A 19,268-nucleotide genomic window follows, 5' to 3' on the forward strand; every position below is an offset into this window, starting at 1 on the left:
TAATAGCGCTTACATGATTTTGATCTTTATGTCATTCTAAATGATTGAAAGTGTACTCTTCTGTTCTGTAACTTTGTACTTTGCTATTTTATGATAGGACCTTTGTACCAGGCTTGTGCTGATGCATATCCAGATGTTATGTCCCTCTTGGTGTAGAGGAAATGCAAATTAAATATCCATGACAGTGAAAGTAGATCTCTTTTGAGTTATCAGTTACTGTTAGCTTCTGTCAGTTACCTTTATAAAGAGTTAAAATGTACTGAATTCGAGCTGTTCGGCCTCACTGGTGTGCAGCGGCGGCTGAGCGCTTTCACGTCCCGGCACAGGCGCTGACAGCCCACGTTCCGGCGGACCCCCGGAAACGAGAAGGGGCGGCGAGGCGCCGCCAGGTGGCGGACCCCGTCCCTCTATGCTGACGGAGCTGGACCGGACCAACGTCGACTTCGCCGCCGGCCAAACCGGCCTGGGACGTTGCCACCCGGCTGCTGGAATCGCGGGCTTGAGGCCCAGGCCTCACCATGCCCGGCGTGAAGCTGACCACCCAGGCCTACTGCAAGATGGTGCTGCACGGGGCCAAATACCCCCATTGCGCCGTCAACGGACTTCTTGTAGCCGAGAAGCAGAAGCCCCGCAAAGAGCAGCCGTCGCATGGCGGCCTGAGCTCTCACCAGACCCTCTTCGTGGACTGTATCCCCCTCTTCCATGGCACCCTGGCCCTGGCCCCCATGCTGGAAGTGGCCCTAACCTTGATTGATTCATGGTGCAAAGATAATAGCTATGTGATTGCTGGTTATTATCAAGCTAATGAACATATAAATGACGCCAGTCCAAATCAGGTTGCTGAGAAGGTAGCTTCCAGAATCGCTGAGGGCTTCAGTGACACCGCGCTCATCATGATAGACAACACAAAGTTTACAATGGAGTGCATAGAACCCACCATTCATGTGTATGAGCATCATGAAAACAAATGGAGGTGCAGAGATCCACACTATGACTATTGTGAAGACTGGCCAGAAGCCCAGAGAATCTCGGCATCTCTCTTGGACAGCAGGTCTTATGAAACCCTTGTGGATTTTGATAACCACCTGGACGACATCCGAAATGATTGGACAAATCCAGAGATCAATAAAGCTGTTCTACACCTTTATTAAAGAGGGATTCCACTGACTGATTTATGGGCATTTCCACTACACTGAAGAGGAAAAAAGAAATATTTTTAAATGTAAATAGAATAATATCTCATACCTTGTGTGGAAAGGCAGCAGTTTTAAGAAATGGCATGTGGCTTCAAAGAGGCAATGTGTCTAAGCAGTCGTCTTTTTAAAACAAAGATCTCTAGAGGAGATACAGACTGTCAAGTCTAGCTATCCTTGTGGATTCTTTCCCAGTTGTATGTTGTTCTAACCTTCAAAATCAAAGCTATTTCAGCTTGTCCAAGATTGTTTCTATTAAATGATTTTAATTAACCTCTTATAATCTTGAGAGAATACTTTTTAAGACTTATGAACTATCTTTCCAAAAACAAATCTTATCCTTTAATGAATGTTTTGGGGAATTTTGAGTCCATACTATAAAATATAGTCTTAGAACGAGGTGTGAAAATCTACTATGGATACCCTAGTACCAAGCCACTACCCCACAAAACTACTTATGCAAATTGGGCATCTCAGTTAGAGCAGTTGAGCATGTTTGGGATAGAAGACTATACTACTTAAAGCAATATTTACTCAAAAAGTCACAGTGGGAATAAAACTACTCTTAAAGTTGTGGGCAGAAACAAGGATAGTGTCCCAAGAACTCAGCTTAAAGCACAGCAATATAGCAATCAACCAGAAAGCTCTAAAATCCAGAAACAGTTGGAGACAACATGGCATTGTGCTAGGATTTGATGCAGTCTCTTTCTGGTTTTTGAAAAACATTAAGCATTCCTAGTTGTTGACTCACTTGCATGATCATCCAAATAATTCTAACAAAATTCTTTAAAATAATTGCCATTGCTTTTGTATTTAGAGCAAAAACTTCAGATCATAAATCATAAAGGAGAAAATGAATGTATCTTTTTTATCGGTTTGGTGGTTTCTTACAAAAGGGATGGGGAACTTTATAGCACCATTGCATTTATTGTTCCTTTTTCTAGTACTTATTTTGTACAGTGTTCAATGTACTTTCCTATTGTCAGTCTCCTCTTACTACGTTGAGAAAACTTGTAACAGTTGACTGAACTTAATGATCTTTGAAAAGGGTTCCCTTTATAGCATTTGGTATTTTACTCTAACCAGTAAAAAATCATTTGGACCATCATATTCAAGAAGCATGTTTTAGTCTATGACCTCTTAGGGTCATAGATTTAGACCTGGAGAGGACCTTAGGAAATTCCTCTAGTCCAAACCCTCATTTTTACGAATGAGGAAACTGAGGGCTCGGAAGGATAAGCTATTTGCCAAAGGTCACATGGGTATTAAGTGGCAAACACAGTTCCTTGGACCCCAAATCCAGTGATCTTGACCACACACCATGTTTTTGCAGATGTGATTTCCCTCTTCTTCCCTTTCCTCAGCTCTCAGCTTTTTCATTCCATAAAGAATAGCTTTCTATGTAGGGTACTATGGTTATAGAGCCCTCTGTATTCATTATCTTATTTGAAACTTACAGGCACCTGTGAGGTCAGCTGAGCTATTAACAGGACGTTCAATCTGTAAATGAAGAAATAGGCTCTTGGAGAGATTGCGTGATTTACCCACGCTCACGCAGAGTTATTAAGTATAGCAGAATTGGGACTCCAATCTGACCTCTGAACTCCTTGTCCAGTGGTCTTTCCATTACACCATGCTACCTCTCTACAGCCATGAAATAAACATATTTCATGTGAGGAACAAATATAAAATTTCTGGACACAAAAGAGAGTTATATCAATGAACTTAATCTTCTGCACTCAGATGCCAAGAATACCACAAGTGGGATATTTTAAATGAATCTGTTCCTGATGGGTTTATTTGTTTGTTTCAAAAAGGGGGCGGGGGGAATCACCATATCAAACTTTGTTTTTTAGAAACTAGAATATACTACAGGTCAAGGCTAAAAGGAATTGACAGAACTATTTTGACCATTTTTGTTTTTACATAAGAATTAGTTTGAAGGCATGTAAAAAAAAAACAAAAAACTAATGTGATGAGTATATTAACCTTTTTTTCCAGAGGGTCCATATGTTTAAAGTTAAATAGAGAAAAGATAAAATACAAATATACAAAGAAGCAAAAACAATAAAAAGGTTTGACTTTACCCTATGAAGTTAGAAAAGGTAAATACTAAAGAGTTGGAGAGTTTATAGTGTCACTACCACCCTCAAATGGCCTAGGAAAAAAATATATATAACTTAATTGGAATTCAAGAAATTACCTTCTAGCAATTAGGAGTTTCCAAGAGTGAAATAAACATCTACAGGGAGGTAGTGTCTGGATGTTCAATCAGAGCAATTAATTGTCTGTTAGAACTACATGGATATCTACTCCCACCTCCCCCCAAAGGAAGGATGTCAGTAAATGATAGCTAGGTATACTCTAAGAGGAAAGAGCTCCAGGCTAGGACCCTAAAGCCCCAGTACCTGTCAACTAATTTTGTGATCTAGGACAAGGGCCTTCTAATAAACTGTCCCAAGCATTGAACTAGATGGCATGAGGTCTCTTCCATCTCTACCTCTCTGATTTTGTGAGGGCTCTGAGATCCCTTCTAACCTGGATCCTAACAATTAAGATTGGTTCTGTTCAGAATAGACCTCAGGACACCTCTAGTTGGGAAGTCTGCTGTTTTTCCTCTAAAATAATTTCCACTTATTTTGTCTTTTAAGGCTGCCTCCGCAGCTATTTCCTTTTACGTAATTAACTGATTTGACTTAGAGTTTACTTTTCAGATAGATGAATGGTATTATGGAAAACTTTGTCTCCAGATGCTTTTTCTAAATTTATTACCTAAACTTCTTTGTTTTTGCTCCTTTAAAAACAACTTTTTTGCTTTTGAAAATGCAATCCCTTTGATTTGAGCTCCTGAAGTCCTAATCTCCTATAGCATCAGAACTGTTGCTATGGTAGCTTTTTGTGAAATTGGAGTAAAGAACAGGAAAAAAATGGCAAAATTATATGGGTGGATAAAGAGATCCTCAGATGTTATTCATGATTTTAGGAAACAGAGTTGGCCTTAATACTAGATTTCCATTTTTATTAATTGACATTTCTAAGATCAGATCTTACTCCCTTGTAAGTACTAAAAAACATTTCAGTAAAAACAAAACTGGCAGAAAATGCTGCATATGTGACTCTTGCCAAATGCTCATGTATGTGTGTATGTGTGTGAGTGCATTGTGATTTGTCAAAATCATTTCCCCTTTCAGAAGCCAAAGGATGCCTTTTTTTAATCCTCAAGATTTTGACTTATTCCTCCTTCAAACTTTGATTACTACTATGGAATATATATGAATGAAATGTAATCGAGCATTATTTCTTCGAAAGAGAGAATGAGCATATGGCATACTTATTCTTTATATAATATGGTGAAAAGATAACTCATGGAGGGAGGCATTTTCATTATGCACACAGTGAAATACTGCTATAGGTAAGGTCAGCCTTACCGTTGTCGATTAGTAAAATGTAGAACTACCAAGTAATTCTGTCATATGCTCCAGTCAGTATTTGGCATTGTCTTTAGCTACATTCCTTCAGAAGTAAAAGGGGACTATTTTAATCTGAGCCACGGACAAACAGTGCAAAGTACTTGGCATTATTCTGCAAGAATCCTTGGACTTGGACTTTTGTTAACATCTTGTAAATCAAAAATGTGCTTCTCTATATAGTAAATTACACCACTATTTATTTATTTATTTATTCATTCATTCATTCATTCATTCATTCATTTACTTATTTATTCATTCATTCATTCATTCATTTATTTATTTATTTATTTATTTATTTATTTATGGGTGTATTTATTCATTTATTTATTTATTTATTTTAAACCTTTACCTTCCGTCTTGGAGTCAATACTGTGTATTGGCTCCAAGGCAGAAGAGTGGTAAGGGCTAGGCAATGGGGGTCAAGTGACTTACCCAGGGTCACACAGCTGGGAAGTGTCTCATACAGCTGGGAAGTGTCTACCACTATTTATTTAACAAAACTGTGTAACAATAAATAACTTTGTTCCCTTCAAAAAAAATGTACTGAATTCATTCATTTAGAGAAACTCATTTTATAGTAATCCTTTTCAAACTTTATTGTTTTCAACCTATGGTATTTGGGGACCCATAACACTATAAATGGAAGCTTTGTATGATATATAGATAATTACTTTCATTTTCATTTATTTTTAAGTTTTTGCCTTTGTAAATCACCGATTTTAAACCTGAATTCCCAAGTACAGTTGTAGCTAGAACATGAGAAGTCTCCTGAGACCCATATCAAATCAAACATCAATTACAAATAACTAGATTGTGAAAATCAGAGACTCAGCATTGCCTACTAGAGAGTGAGCTGCTCTTCTAGCCAGAAAGAGACCAGTTTAAGTTCTCATTATAATTCATCCTGGCTGCATGACATTGGACAATGTCCTCAACCCCCAGTGATCTAGGCACTTCTCTGAGAGTATAGGTGACAGAGAAAATTGTTTTGAGTGCCTTTTTAAAAAAATTAAAGTTTTTAGTAAGTAAAATCTCTTTAAAATTATTTCTTTGGTGGTTTTCTTTAAAAAAGCCCAAATATCTCAATTTAAGGAAATATGTCAGCTTAATCTCATAATTCAAATAAATCCATCATGTTATTGGCATGAGTACTCCTTCCACCAAAGGAAAGTACAACTCCAGTTCACTTTTACTATGTGTCATTCATGTGTTTGTTGGTATCTGTGGCCAAGCATTTTGTCACCTCATGCCTAACGTGTTGAAGAGCTTCTCCTCATTCAGGTTGATCTATGAACAATGGACATATGTACTTTCTCTCTCAGTGTGGAGCCCCTGCTATAGCTCATGTAGTTCTAGTAAAGCTAGAATTGTAGCTAAGATGAAGCAATGAAGGCTTATATTCAAGGCATCAACATTTAGAAGGCATGGAAAATGCATGAACTCCTTCAGCAGGAAGAAATGGGGAAAGATTAGTTAGTGAGAATAATTAGCTAAGAAAATAGAAAGCTATTAGATAGTATGTGCAGCTGCCTCTTACATCCCAGGCAAGCTTCTCCCCTGGCTAATCCTACCTTGCTCTCTCCCCTCAGCAGCAGCCTCACTAGTAGAGACCTTGTGGTATTCTCTGCTCTTAGGAGGTCCCTGAAGGTCTTCAGGGGCTTGTGTTCTGAGCTGTAGAGCCTCTCTCCCCTCTCTCTCCTACTCAACTTTGTCTTATGGCCAAGACTCTGGAACATTTTCACAGTATGTGAGCCTCAGGAAGTTGTGCTCAGCAGAATGATGACCTGATCCTGAATGAACCTCCCTACCCAGTTCTGAATGCCTTTTCTCTGGTATGGCCAAGCAAACTGTTAGCTGAATTAGAAAATATCTGATTGCATTCCAGGGGACCCTTAAGAGGGGACCATCATCCCTTGTCAGGTCCAATCCATTATAGTGACATTTGATTCAACCTTCTGTGGAGACATTATGGCATCATAACATTTCTCATGACCTGTTTAATAATTTGGCAGGATGGGCACACACCACTTTTACTTGCTATTACTGAAAATAACCCAGAAATGGTGTCCATTCTCCTGAAGAAAGGAACAGATGTGAATGCTGCAGATAAGTTTCAGAGGTAATTTTTTCTTCTCCCATATTGTGAATCTTCTCTTTGGGCATCACAGCACCAATGTTAATTTCTTCATCCTGTTTCCTCCACAACCTTTAGATATTAGATTTCACTCATTGGCTACTACCCTTTCTATTTTCTCCAAATAAATGGGGGTGGGGTGGGGGAGAGGACATTTTATATATATATATATATTTTTTTTTTTAAACCCTTACCTTCCGTCTTGGAGTCAATACTGTGTATTGGCTCCAAGGCAGAAGAGTGGTAAGGGCTAGGCAATGGGGGTTAAGTGGCTTGCCCAAGGTCACACAGCTAGGAAGTGGCTGAGGCCAGATTTGAACCTATATATTTTTAATACAAAATTATTTTAAAACCCTAAAAGTAATGTCATTTATTTTATTCCATAACAGCCCTTATCCCTTATGCTTGCTGGTGGTGGTGAACCCACTGGTATAGTCAGTGAGTCTTCTCCTACAGCACGATGTTGACCTTTCTCTCCAAAATATTAATGAAATGACAGCTGAAGGATATGCTTCTTGTAGTGATTATTCTATGAAAGTATGCTACTGCTTCAACACCATATGCATCTTTTCTAATGATTATTTATAGCCAATTAGAATTTAATCTTTTATAATGTGTTTTTTATATTTTATAGATTTAAAGTAGATTTTTTGTTGACTAATCTTGTATGAATATTACTTTTTTTCTAGTAAACACATCTAATGTTGAAAATGTCACCAACTCAATATGAATTATAGGAACTATAACATAAAGACAGCAATCTTAGAGATAACTCTTTTCTATATTGCACTGTCTAATAATGAATGTTGATAAAGCTCGGGTGGAAGTTTCAGGGGTAGCTGGTTTAGCATTAGCAGCTGATGATGCTATGTTTGGCGCTCCATAGAACTGATTGAAGAAGGCCTACATTCAGATCTTATATTATCATCTTGCCTTACTCTGACAGTTGCTTGGGGCTTAATTTTTTTAAATGGTCTTGGATAGAATGTAATTTTAAGGAATTCACTTGTCAGAAAACTGAATTTAAGGTAAAATTCTAGGTCACTTGTTTTTTCAATGATATATTTCACAATTTTTTTGTGTTTTTTTTGTTCTTTTGATTTTGTTTTGTTGATTCCTGATGTCTCATGAAGTCATTAGCTTCTAGTTGCCCAATACTAGCATTAACCAAGGGAACCAGTCTGTTCATGAGCAGAAGTAGAGAGCCCTCTCTCCCTCCAGTCATTGCATTTTAAACCCACTTCCTCTCATCATGACAAATTTGCAAATTGACCCAACCAGGGGTTGCCAGGCTGTTAGATATGCCATTACTCTGTAACATCCACCTTTGTGGTGCCACAGGATGGAAGTATTTTACTTTACACAGAGATGATACTACAAATCAATCACAGCCCTTATTTCATTTACAAATATTAATATAATTGTTAATACTTTAAATGTCTACTCACCGATCAACTGTCATGCTCATTGGAAGATACGAACAACATTCATATTGATGTTATTGAAATAAATAAGAAAAAATGAAGGTATAGTTAAACTGAAGGATAGATCAGTAGAATGGATCACATTTGGTTTCATTTTGTACTCAAAGGCATTAAGAACCATTATTCTGCAGGCTTTTTTGCCATCTTATGTTGCCATATTTATGACAAATAAGCACAAAAAGGCCACCATGAAGATAATTATAATCTCTGTGTCAATATCTTTTAAAGAGAACAAAATAAAGAAAAACTATGAGAAACAAAAAAAAAGAGTTTTTCCTAACCAAGTCAAAACTTATTTTGATGCTTACTGACTGCAAAACAAAGATGGAAACAGGAGGAGATTAAAGAAAACACACTATAAAATATAGTCCATGTTGAAAAGAAAGAGGACAAAAGCTATTTGGTTTAGTATGTCTATATAGTCATGTGCCTCCTGAATTATTTTCTTCCTGAAGAGTTAGAAGTAAATAGAAAAAAATCACAAAAGATGAAATCATTTATTACAAAAATAAATAACATGAAATGATTAGTTCCCAAATCAAATAATGAGAAGAATGAAGTTAAATACTTGACTAGTTTAAAAAGATGACTAAAAAATCAAGTCATAAATGATAAAAAATGAGAATGCATATAATTTTGATTTGACGTCTTCAAAATAAGATGCTAATACCAAAAGATCAGAAATGGAAAAGAGCAAAGGTACTAATTTTTTTTATGGGAGATGGTGTCAACTGATAAAAAAAACAAAAACAGGCACCTCAATGAGAAGGTCAAAAGAACCCAGAAGGTATGTTAGCCAGGATATACTTAAGTTCTCTAGTAAAGGTAGGAGTCATGGAAGATAACTTGATTTAGAATAGAAATTCATTTGTAAAACACTGAAAATGATATATAACTATGAAAAGAGAAGCAAAAATACAAAAACCTTATTCATAAAACCCAGCTGAGTTAGTTGGAGAGGAAGCAAAACAGCAAGGAGAAGATTATTGACTTGGGAATCAGGAAGACCTGGGTTTACATCCTACTTTATATACTTACTAAATCTGTGAACCTAGACAAGTCAATTAACATATCTGTGGCTCATTTTCCTCATAAGTAAAACAGGATTATGGGGGATAAGGGGGTGACTGTGTGACCTCTAAGATCTCTTCCTGCTTGAAACCTGTAATTCTAGGATCTTATGAATTTTTATTAATGAAACTGATAGGAAGATAATATAAAGAATGCAGAAATGGCACAGAAGATGGTGTCAGGAAGAATAACTACACCAAATATAAAGAAATCATTACTTGTAGAAATATGATAATGAAAGTACTAAGGGGTTCTTTTATAAGATTTTTGTTTTAGTTTTTAAACATTTGGTCATTTTCATACATTATTCATTAGAAACAGAGATCATTTTCTTTTTCTCCCCCCCCCCAAGACCCCTCCCCTGGACAATGCACAATTCCACTGGGTATCACATGTATCCTTGCTCCAAACCCATTTCCTTGTTGTTGGTATTTGCATTAGGGTTCATATTTAGCATCTCTCCTCAATCATGTCCCCTCAACTCCTGTAGTCAAGCAGTTGCCTTTACTCGGTGTTTTTACTCCCACAGTTTGTCCTCTGCTTAAGGATAGTGTTTTTTCTCCTAGATCCCTGCAGATTGTTCAGGGACATTGCATTGCCATTAATGGAGAAGTCCATTACTTTCGATTGTACCACAGTGTATCAGTCTCTGTGTAAAATGTTCTACTGGTTCTACTCCTTTCACTCTGCATCAATTCCTAGAGGTTGTTCCAGTCTCCATGGAATTCTTCCACTTTATTATTCCTTTTAGCACAATAGTATTTCATCACCAACATATACCATAATTTGTTCATCCATTCCCCAATTGAAGGGCATCCCCTCATTTTCCAATTTTTGGCCACCACAAAGAGCACAGCTATGAATATTCTTGTACAAGTCTCTTTTCCTTATTATCTCTTTGGGGTACAAACCCAGCAGTGCTATGGCTGGATCAAAGGGCAGACAGTCTTTTAGTGCCCTTTGGGCATAATTCCAAATTGCCCTCCAGAATGGTTGGATCAATTCACAACTCCACCATCAATGAATTAGTGTCCCTACTTTGCCACATCCCCTCAAGCATTCATTACTTTCCATTGCTGTCATGTTAGCCAATCTGCAAGGTGTGAGGTGATAACTCAGAGTTGTTTTGATTTGAATCTCTCTGATTATAAGAGATTTAGAGCACTTTTTCATGTGCTTATTAATAGTTTTGATTTCTTTCACTGAACGCTGCCTATTCATGTCCCTTGCCCATTTTTCAATTGGAGAATGGCTTGATTTTTTGTACAACTGGTTTAGCTCATTATAAATTTGAGTAATTAGACCTTTGTCAGAGGTTTTTGTTATGAAGATTGTTTCCCAATTTGTTGTTTCCCTTCTAATTTTAGTTACATTGGTTTTGTTTGTACAAAAACTTTAATTTGATGCAGTCAAAATTATTTATTTTACATTTTGTGACTCTTTCTAAGTCTTTCATGGTTTTAAAGTCTTTCCCTTCCCAAAGGTTTGACATGTATACTATTCTGTGTTCACCTAATTTACTTATAGTTTCCTTCTTTATATTCAAGTCATTCACCCATTCTGAGTTTATCTTGTTGTAGGGTGTGAGGTGTTGATCAATTCCTAATCTCTCCCACACTGTCTTCCAATTTTCCCAGAAGTTTTTATCAAATACTGGATTTTTGTCCCAAAAGCTGGGATCTTTGGGTTTATCGTATACTGTCTTGCTGAGGTCTCTTGCCCCCAGTCTATTCCACTGATCCTCCTTTTTGTCTCTTAGCCAGTACCAAATTGTTTTGATGACTGCTGCTTTTAATATAGTTTGAGATCTGGGACTGCAAGGCCTCCTTCTTTTGTATTTTTTTTTCATTATTTCCCTGGATATCATTGATCTTTTGTTATTCCAAATGAACTTTGTTATGGTTTTCTCTAATTCAGTAAAAAAAATTTTTGGTAGTTCCATGGGTATGGCACTAAATAGATAAATAAGTTTGGGTAGGATGGTCATTTTTATTATGTTAGCTCATCCCACCCATGAGCAATCAATGATTTTCCAATTGTTTAGATCTAGTTTTAATTGTGTAGAGAGTTTTTTGTAGTTATGTTTATATAGTTCCTGTGTTTGTCTCAGCAGATAGATTCCTAAGTATGTTATATTGTCTCGGGTGACTTTAAATGGAATTTCTCTTTCTAATTCTTGCTGCTTAACTGGGTTGGAGATATGTAGAAATGCTGATGACTAATGCAGGTTTATTTTGTATCCTGCAACTTTGCTAAAGATTATTTCGACTAGCTTTTTGGTTGATTCTGTGAGATTTAAAAATGGTTGAGGTCTTAAACTGTAGTGATTAAAATAATGGAAGATATAAATTGTGATAGATATAAGAGAGGGTGAGTAAATTTGACCACAGAAATATGTTTCACTGCAGTGTCTTGGGTTTTAAAATCAAATATAAGGTGGTCGCCAGGGAAATATTCCCAATTATTCAAATACCCAAGTCAATTGGGTTTTATAGAGATTTTAATTAATAATACAATGAGTAATCAAATAAAGAGAGAGAGAGTAAGAAAGGAATAAGTATGAAGGGCCTCAAGCCAATATGGCCTAGACCTGAGTCTTAAAAGAGAAATCAGTCAGTTTTTTAACACTCACCACAAGGTCTGACTAAACAAGGATACTAGTGACACCAGGCCAGCATCCTTCCTCAAAGAGTCTTCCAGCCAGAGATTGTTTCAAAGGGCCTCTCTCAAGAGCCTCCAGAGCTCCTACCCGAGAGGGACAGAGTCCCTCAGAGGAGCTCCTCAAGGAGTTCTCTTCTAGAATGAGAGTCAGAAATTGAGATCCCCGAATGAGATCCAAGCTCTTATTTTTAAGGGTAAAATTTCCTCTGTCACCTCCCCTAAGTGCTTACATCTACCAATCACTGTAGATGTTTCTAAAGGACCGCCCATTTTGAATTCACAGCTGAGTAGTTTTAATCTCTTTAGTAAGTCAGGAAAAAATGCTGCTGTGTCGACAAATTTCATTAAGAAAAAACCTCTGAATAAGTTATCACCCTTTTAGGTTTAAGTAGTTTACAAATTGCTCCACCTTTATAGGTACTTAGTATCCCATTGTATCAATTCTAAAACAGTCATGACTCAAAGAACTTCCTGTCCCTTCCATAAGCATGGATCAAAGTACTTTCATTGTTTAACAAGCCTTTTTCTGTCCTAAAGCAGTCTTAAGTAGGGTGGAACAGGGACACTCCCATAGCTAGGAGCCCCCACACTCAAGTAGAGTTCTCACCATCTGCTAGGGAATTTTTTTAATTAGAAGATTCCCCAATGGGGGAAACCCCTAACATTCATATGTCTGAGAAATTTTGAGGTTTACATTCTCTAGGATTCTTTAAGTAAATTATCATATCATCCACAAAGAGTGACAGCTTGGTCTCCTCATTGCCAATTTTAATACCTTCAATTTCTTTTTCTTCTCTGATTGTTACTGCTAGTGTTTCTAGTACAATATTAAATAGTAAAGGTGATAAAAGGCATCCTTGTTTTACTCCTGATCTTATTGGGAAGGCTTCAAGGTTATCCCCATTGCAGATGATGTTTGCTGATGGATTTAGATATATACTGTTTATTATTTTTAGGAAAGACCCTTCTATTCCTATACTTTCTAGTGTTTTTAATAGGAATGGGTGTTATATTTTATCAAAGGCTTTTTCTGCATCTATTGAGAAAATCATGTGATTTTTGTCAGTTTGCTTGTTAATATGGTCAATTATGTGGATGGTTTTCCTAATATTGAACCATCCTTGCATTCCTGGTATGAATTCTATCTGATCGTAGTGGATAACTCTTGTGATAACTTGCTGGAGTCTTTTTGCTAGTATCCTATTTAAGATTTTTGCATCTATATTCATTTGGGAGATTGGTCTATAGTTTTCTTTCTGTTTTTAACCTGCCTGGCTTTGGGATCAGTACCATGTTTGTGTCGCAAAAAGAATTTGGTAGAACCCCTTCTTGGCTTATTCTGTCAAATAGTTTATATAATATTGGGATTAGTTGTTCCTTGAAGGATTGATAGAATTCATTTGTGAATCCATCTGGACCTGGGGATTTTTTCTTAGCGGGTTGATGGCTTGTTCAATTTCTTTTTCTGATATGGGGTTGTTTAGGTAATTTATTACTTCTTCTTTTAATCTAGGCAATTTATATTTTTGTAAGTAATCATCCATATGACCTAGATTGCCATATTTGTGGTCATATAATTGGGCATAGTAGTTTTTAATGATTGCCTTAATTTCCTCTTCATTAGAGCTGAGGTCTCACTTTTCATCTTGGATACTGTCAATTTGTTTTTTTTTCTTTCCTTTTTTTAATTAGACTGACTAGTACTTTGTCTATTTTATTTGTTTTTTCATAGAACCAGCTTCTAGTCTTATTTATTATATCAATAGTTCTTTGACTTTCAATTTTATTGATTTCTCCTTTGATTTTTAGGATCTCTAATTTAGTCTTCAACTGAGGATTTTTAATTTGTTCACTTTCTAGTTTTTTAATTTGTATGCCCAATTCATTGGCCTCTGCCTTTCTTAATCTGTTTACATATGAACTCAAGGATATAAATTTTGCCCCGAGTACTGTTTGGCTGCATGCCATAGGTTTTGAAAGGATGTCTCACCATTGTCATTTTCTTCAACGAAGTTATTAATTGTTTCTACGATTTGTTCTTTAACTAGCCAGTTTTGGAGAATCATATTGTTTAATTTTCAATTAATTTTTGATTTATCTTTCCATCTACCCTTACTAATTATTATTTTCATTGCATTGTGGTCTGAGAAGGTTGCGTTTATTAATTCTGCCCTTTTGCACTTGTTTGCAATATTTTTGTGCCCTAATACATGGTCAATTTTTGTGAATGTACCAAAATGCTGCTGAAAAGAAGGTGTATTCCTTTTGTCCCTATTTATTTTTTTCCACATGTCTACTAACTCTAATTTTTCTAAGATTTCATTCGCTTCTCTCACCTCTTTCTGATTTATCTAGTTCAGATAGAGGAAGGTTGAGATCTCCCACTAGTATAGTTTTTCTATCTATTTCATCCTTGAGCTCCTCTAGTTTCTCCCTTAGAAATTTGGATGCTATGCCATTTGGTGCATATATATTGAGTACAGATGTTTCCTCGTTGTCTAAACTGCCATTTATCAGGATGTAATTACCTTCCCTATCTCTTTTAACTAGATTTATTTTTACTTTGGCTTTGTCAGATATCATGATTGCGACTCCTGCCTTCTTTTTATCAGTTGATGCCCAATAGATTTGGCTCCATCCTCTTACTTTCACCCTATGTGTATCTACATTCCTCATGTGTGTTTCTTGTAGACAGCATATGGTAGGGTTTTGGATTCTAATCCACTCTGCTTTGGCTTGCGTTTTATGAGTGAGTTCATTCCATTCACATTCAGAGTTATGATTACTAGCTGTGTATTTCCCAGCATTTTGATTTCTACTCCCTGTCCTGCCTTTTCTTCTTTCACTATTTCCTTCTACACCAATGATTGTTTATAATCAGTCCCCCTAGTTCCCACCCTTATTTTACATCCCTTTGTACCCCCTCTCTTCTTATTCCCCCCTTATTTTCTCCTGTAGTCTTTTAAAAATTGCCCCCCCAACCTATCTCTCCTTTGTACTGCTTCCCTCCCCACCAGTCCATTTTTTAACATTCTACTCCCCTTTAGGTTGCAAGTATATTCTCTTTCCCATGGATTGGATTGTTCTTCCCTCTTTGGGTCAGTTTCAAAGCACGTAAGAGTTGAGTATTTCCTATCTCCAACCTCTTTACCCTTCCAGTGTATCGATGTTTTCCCCCCTCCCTCCATGAGCTTCTTTGCGACATATAAATTTACCCCCATTTGTTCTTTTCCCATTTCTTTTAGTATTTACTTCTTTTTTTTAGCTCTGGTTGCTTATATATGTATATATATATATATATATACATATATATATATGTATATCTATTTATGCATGCATATATCTATATACCTATTTATGTCTTGTCCTTTCATTCTATACAGTTTGTCACTGTTCCCTCTAAGTGTAATTCTTCTAGCTGCCCAGGTGATAGCAACAGTTTTTAAGAGTTACCAATGACCTCTTTTCTTATAGGGATACATATCATTTTAACTTATTGAGTCTCTTAAAATTTTTTTCTTCTTGTTGTTTTGTTTTGTTTTTCTTTTTCCCCTCTTTTTAAATTACCTTTTGATGATTCTCTTGAGTTATGTGCTTGGACATCAAATTTTCTGTTCAGGTCTGGTCTTTTCTTCATGAATGCTTGGAATTCTTCTATTGTGTTGAAAGACCATACTCCCCCCTGTAAGAATATAGTCAGTTTTGATGGGTATTTGATTCTTGGTTGTAGACCTAGTTCCCTTGCTTTCCAGAATATCATATTCCATGCCTTTCGGTCCTTCAGTGTGGATGCAGCCAGATCCTGTGTTATCCTCACTGTGTTTCTGTGGTATATTTATGGCTTCATCTTGGCAGCTTGTAATATCTTTTCTTTGGTCTGATAGTTTTTGAATTTGGCTATAACATTCCTGGGTATTGTCAGTTGGGAATTAAATACAGGAGGTGATCTGTGGATTCTTTCAGCCTCCACTTTCCTCTCTTGTTCTAGGATATCGGGACAGTTTTCCTGAATAACTTCCTGTAGTATTATGTCCAGGCTTTTTTCTTTTGTCATGGTCTTCTTGTAGACCAATGATTCTTAAATTGTCTCTTCTCGAATGATTTTCTAAATCGTCTCTTTTGTGAATGAGATGCTTCATATTTTCCTCAATTTTTTCATTCTTTTCATTCAGTTTGTGATCAGTTAGTAAGGGTATTCAGAGGTCTGAACTTCTGCTCCTTCTAGGCCACCATCTTGACTCTGCCCCTCTAGTGACCTCTTTTATAAGATTTTTTAGGAAAGGAGAAGAAAATAAAGGATTAGAAAAAAACAGAAACAATATTGTCACACACTAAAGAGTCCACTGATGGGACAATCATTACTACTTATCCATATTCTTGAATGGGAACTACATACTACATCAATAAAATCACAGATCCAAGTCAATCTCATCTAATCTCTCATTCTTCTAAAGAATTCAACTATTGCTTAAGATTTCCCCACATTTTTCCTTTTTTAATATTTAAAATATTTTTCCATAGTTACAATATTCATGATTGTCCCCCTTCTCTCTCCCCTCCCAAAGCTGACAAGCAGTTCCACTGGGTTATACATGTATCATTGTTCAAAACCTATTTCCATGATATTCATATTTGCAATAGAGTGATCTTTTAACAGCAAACCCTAATCATATCTCTATCAAACTATGTGATGGATCATGTTTTTCTTCTGTATTTCTGTTCTCACAGTTCTTTCTCTGGATGTAGATAGTGTTCTTTCTCATAAGTTCTTGTGGATTGTTCTGGGTCATTTTATTTCTGCTGTTAAGGAAGTCTATTATATTCAATTGTGCCATAATGTATCAGTCTCTGTGTACAACGTTCTGGTTCTTCTCCTTTCACTCTGCATCAATTCCTGGAGGTTGTTCCAGTTCACATGGAATTCCTCCAGTTCATTATTTCTTTGAGCACAATAGTATTCCATCACCATCACATACCACAATTTGTTCAGCTATTCCCCAATTGAAGGGCATCCCCTCATTTTCCAATTTTTTGCCACCACAAAAAGTGTGGCTATAAATATTTTTGTACTAGTCTTTTCCCTTATTATCTCTTTGGGCTACAAACCCAGCAGTGGTACAGCTGGATCAATGAGTAGGCATTCCTTTAAAGTCCTATGCGCAGAGTTCCAGAATGCTCTCCAGAATGGTTGGACCAATTTACAACTCCACCTGGAGTGTATTAGTGTCCCAATTTTGTCACATCCTCTGCAACATTTATCACTTTCCTTTGATGCCATATCGGCCAATCTGCTAGGTGTGAGGTGGTGCCTCAGAGTTGTTTTAATTTGCATTTCTGTAATCTGGAGGGATTTAGAACACTTTTTTCAAGTGCTTATTGATAGTTTTGATTTCATCATATGAAAACTGCCTATTCATGTCCCTTGACCATTTGTCAATTGCCTTCTCCCAATTTTTAATGTTGTTCATTAGATTTGTCACCAACATAAATTCTAATATTCAGTAAGATGCCATCTTCAGCAAAATCCTGGCCTCCATTACTGCTTTTTTAAAGTATCTCTCCATTGATATCTTTCAGGAGAGAAGTAAGCATGACTCAGAACTGAAAGGTTTCTCCTCAGGCTTACTGTCCAGCATACATTCTTGTGGGTGGACACTGTCCTGTATTCACTACATTAAGAGAAGGAAACAAACTTTTACAAAGAATTTGTTACAGAAAACAAATCTTTACAAAAATATATGACTAAAAGATGTAGATAATATAAATCCCATTGCTTGTTGATTCAAAACAGCATTTGGTTCCCTATACCAAAGTTCAGTCTTAAAGGAACTCTTCCTCCAATAAGGAGTCAGCCAGTCAGCTGTGCTAACCATGGGGAAAACACAAAAAGGTAAAAGATAGTCCATGCCTCAAGGGACTCAAAATCAAATACAGTCTTTTATGCACATGCTAAGATCAGTACATTTCTAGATAAATGCAAAAAATAAAAATAAAAGCTGTAAAATGCTTTCAAAGATCCTTAGCTGCCCATCAGCATAAATACTCATATTCTAGTGATGCTGAATGTGTGCAAATATTATAATACCACATCCATGAATAATTGCAGTTGTAGACAATTGAAAAAGCAATGGTGGATAGCAATCAGTGCATGACATTTCCATTAAGCAATCATGAGCATAAACCTTACAATACATATACCTGAGGACATGTGCGCATAGAATGGTTATTGGCTATCATAGAATAAAAACAAGGAAGAGCTAATGGTATGTCTGAAGGTGGTAATAGTACTTATAAAATGTATAAAGACCTCAAAGAAGGCCTCCAGTATATAACATTAATCCTCTGAAAAATCAAAGGTAGAACATGGGCAAGAGTTACACAGCATGAGTAGGTGAGAATAAACACATACTGATGAGACTACAGATTTACTGAATTACCTTTTAAAACATTCAACTCAAAAACTACCATTTTGATAGAAACCTTTCTAAAATGTATTATGTACTTTTTTGCCTAAGTAAAGAGTTTGAGCACAATCTAATATTCATTTGATGATTCAGGGATCAAGATGGATGTTTCCAGTGCAATGCTATAATACAGTTATGCTCTAAGGATTTATTGAGGTATACAGGGCTATTTGCTCCCAATAGGTTAAACAAGCAGCTGTTGTGATTTTTAAATCAGCATTTCTGCTATCTCCTCCTTTGCAAACTCTTCTAGCTTTTATTCAATCTGTTTTTCTTCTCCATTCTACTATGCAATCCCCTGAAGTTTAGGAAAAAATCAAATATTACCAGGAGGTACTGGTTAATCCTAGAATCCCCAAATGACAGAGTTTCAGAGTTGAAATGTATCCCAGCAGACATTAAGTCCAACTCATAACTTAAAAGTAATTCCTATTACAATATAGGGCAGCAAGATAGTATAACGGATACAGAACCCAGACTGGAATCAGAAAGACCTGAGTTCAAGTCTGGCCTCAGACACTTACTGTGTGACCTTATATATTTAACTAAACTCTATTTGCCTCAGTTTCCTCATATGTCACATGAACTGAAGGAGGAAATGCAAAACCACAAAAAAACAAAGACACTGGTCTTTGTTAAGAAAACCCCAAAGGGTCCCAATTAGACATAACTGAAAAAATGACTGAAAAACATACTGATAATGTACCCAAACTTGAAGATATCAAAGGAGGGAAAACATACTACATTCTAAGGAAGACTACTCCATTTATGGGTGGATGTAATTGTGACAT

General features: G+C 36.4%; 1 protein-coding gene across 1 annotated transcript; it reads left to right on the forward strand.

Moving 5' to 3' along the window:
* The first annotated feature begins 341 nt into the window (after positions 1 to 341).
* On the forward strand, positions 342 to 1,476 carry LOC103094817 (ER membrane protein complex subunit 8-like). The gene has a single exon (XM_056799599.1). The coding sequence runs from the start codon at positions 519 to 521 to the stop codon at positions 1,149 to 1,151; it is 633 nt and encodes a 210-aa protein (XP_056655577.1). The 5' UTR covers positions 342 to 518; the 3' UTR covers positions 1,152 to 1,476.
* The last annotated feature ends 17,792 nt before the right edge of the window (positions 1,477 to 19,268 follow it).

The sequence above is a fragment of the Monodelphis domestica genome, chromosome 5, assembly GCF_027887165.1.
Source record: "Monodelphis domestica isolate mMonDom1 chromosome 5, mMonDom1.pri, whole genome shotgun sequence".
Lineage (NCBI taxonomy): Eukaryota > Metazoa > Chordata > Mammalia > Didelphimorphia > Didelphidae > Monodelphis > Monodelphis domestica.

Bases quoted from the DNA above. Each gene is read 5' to 3' on its own strand.
- LOC103094817 (XM_056799599.1), top strand. From the start codon at position 519: ATGCCCGGCGTGAAGCTGACCACCCAGGCCTACTGCAAGATGGTGCTG.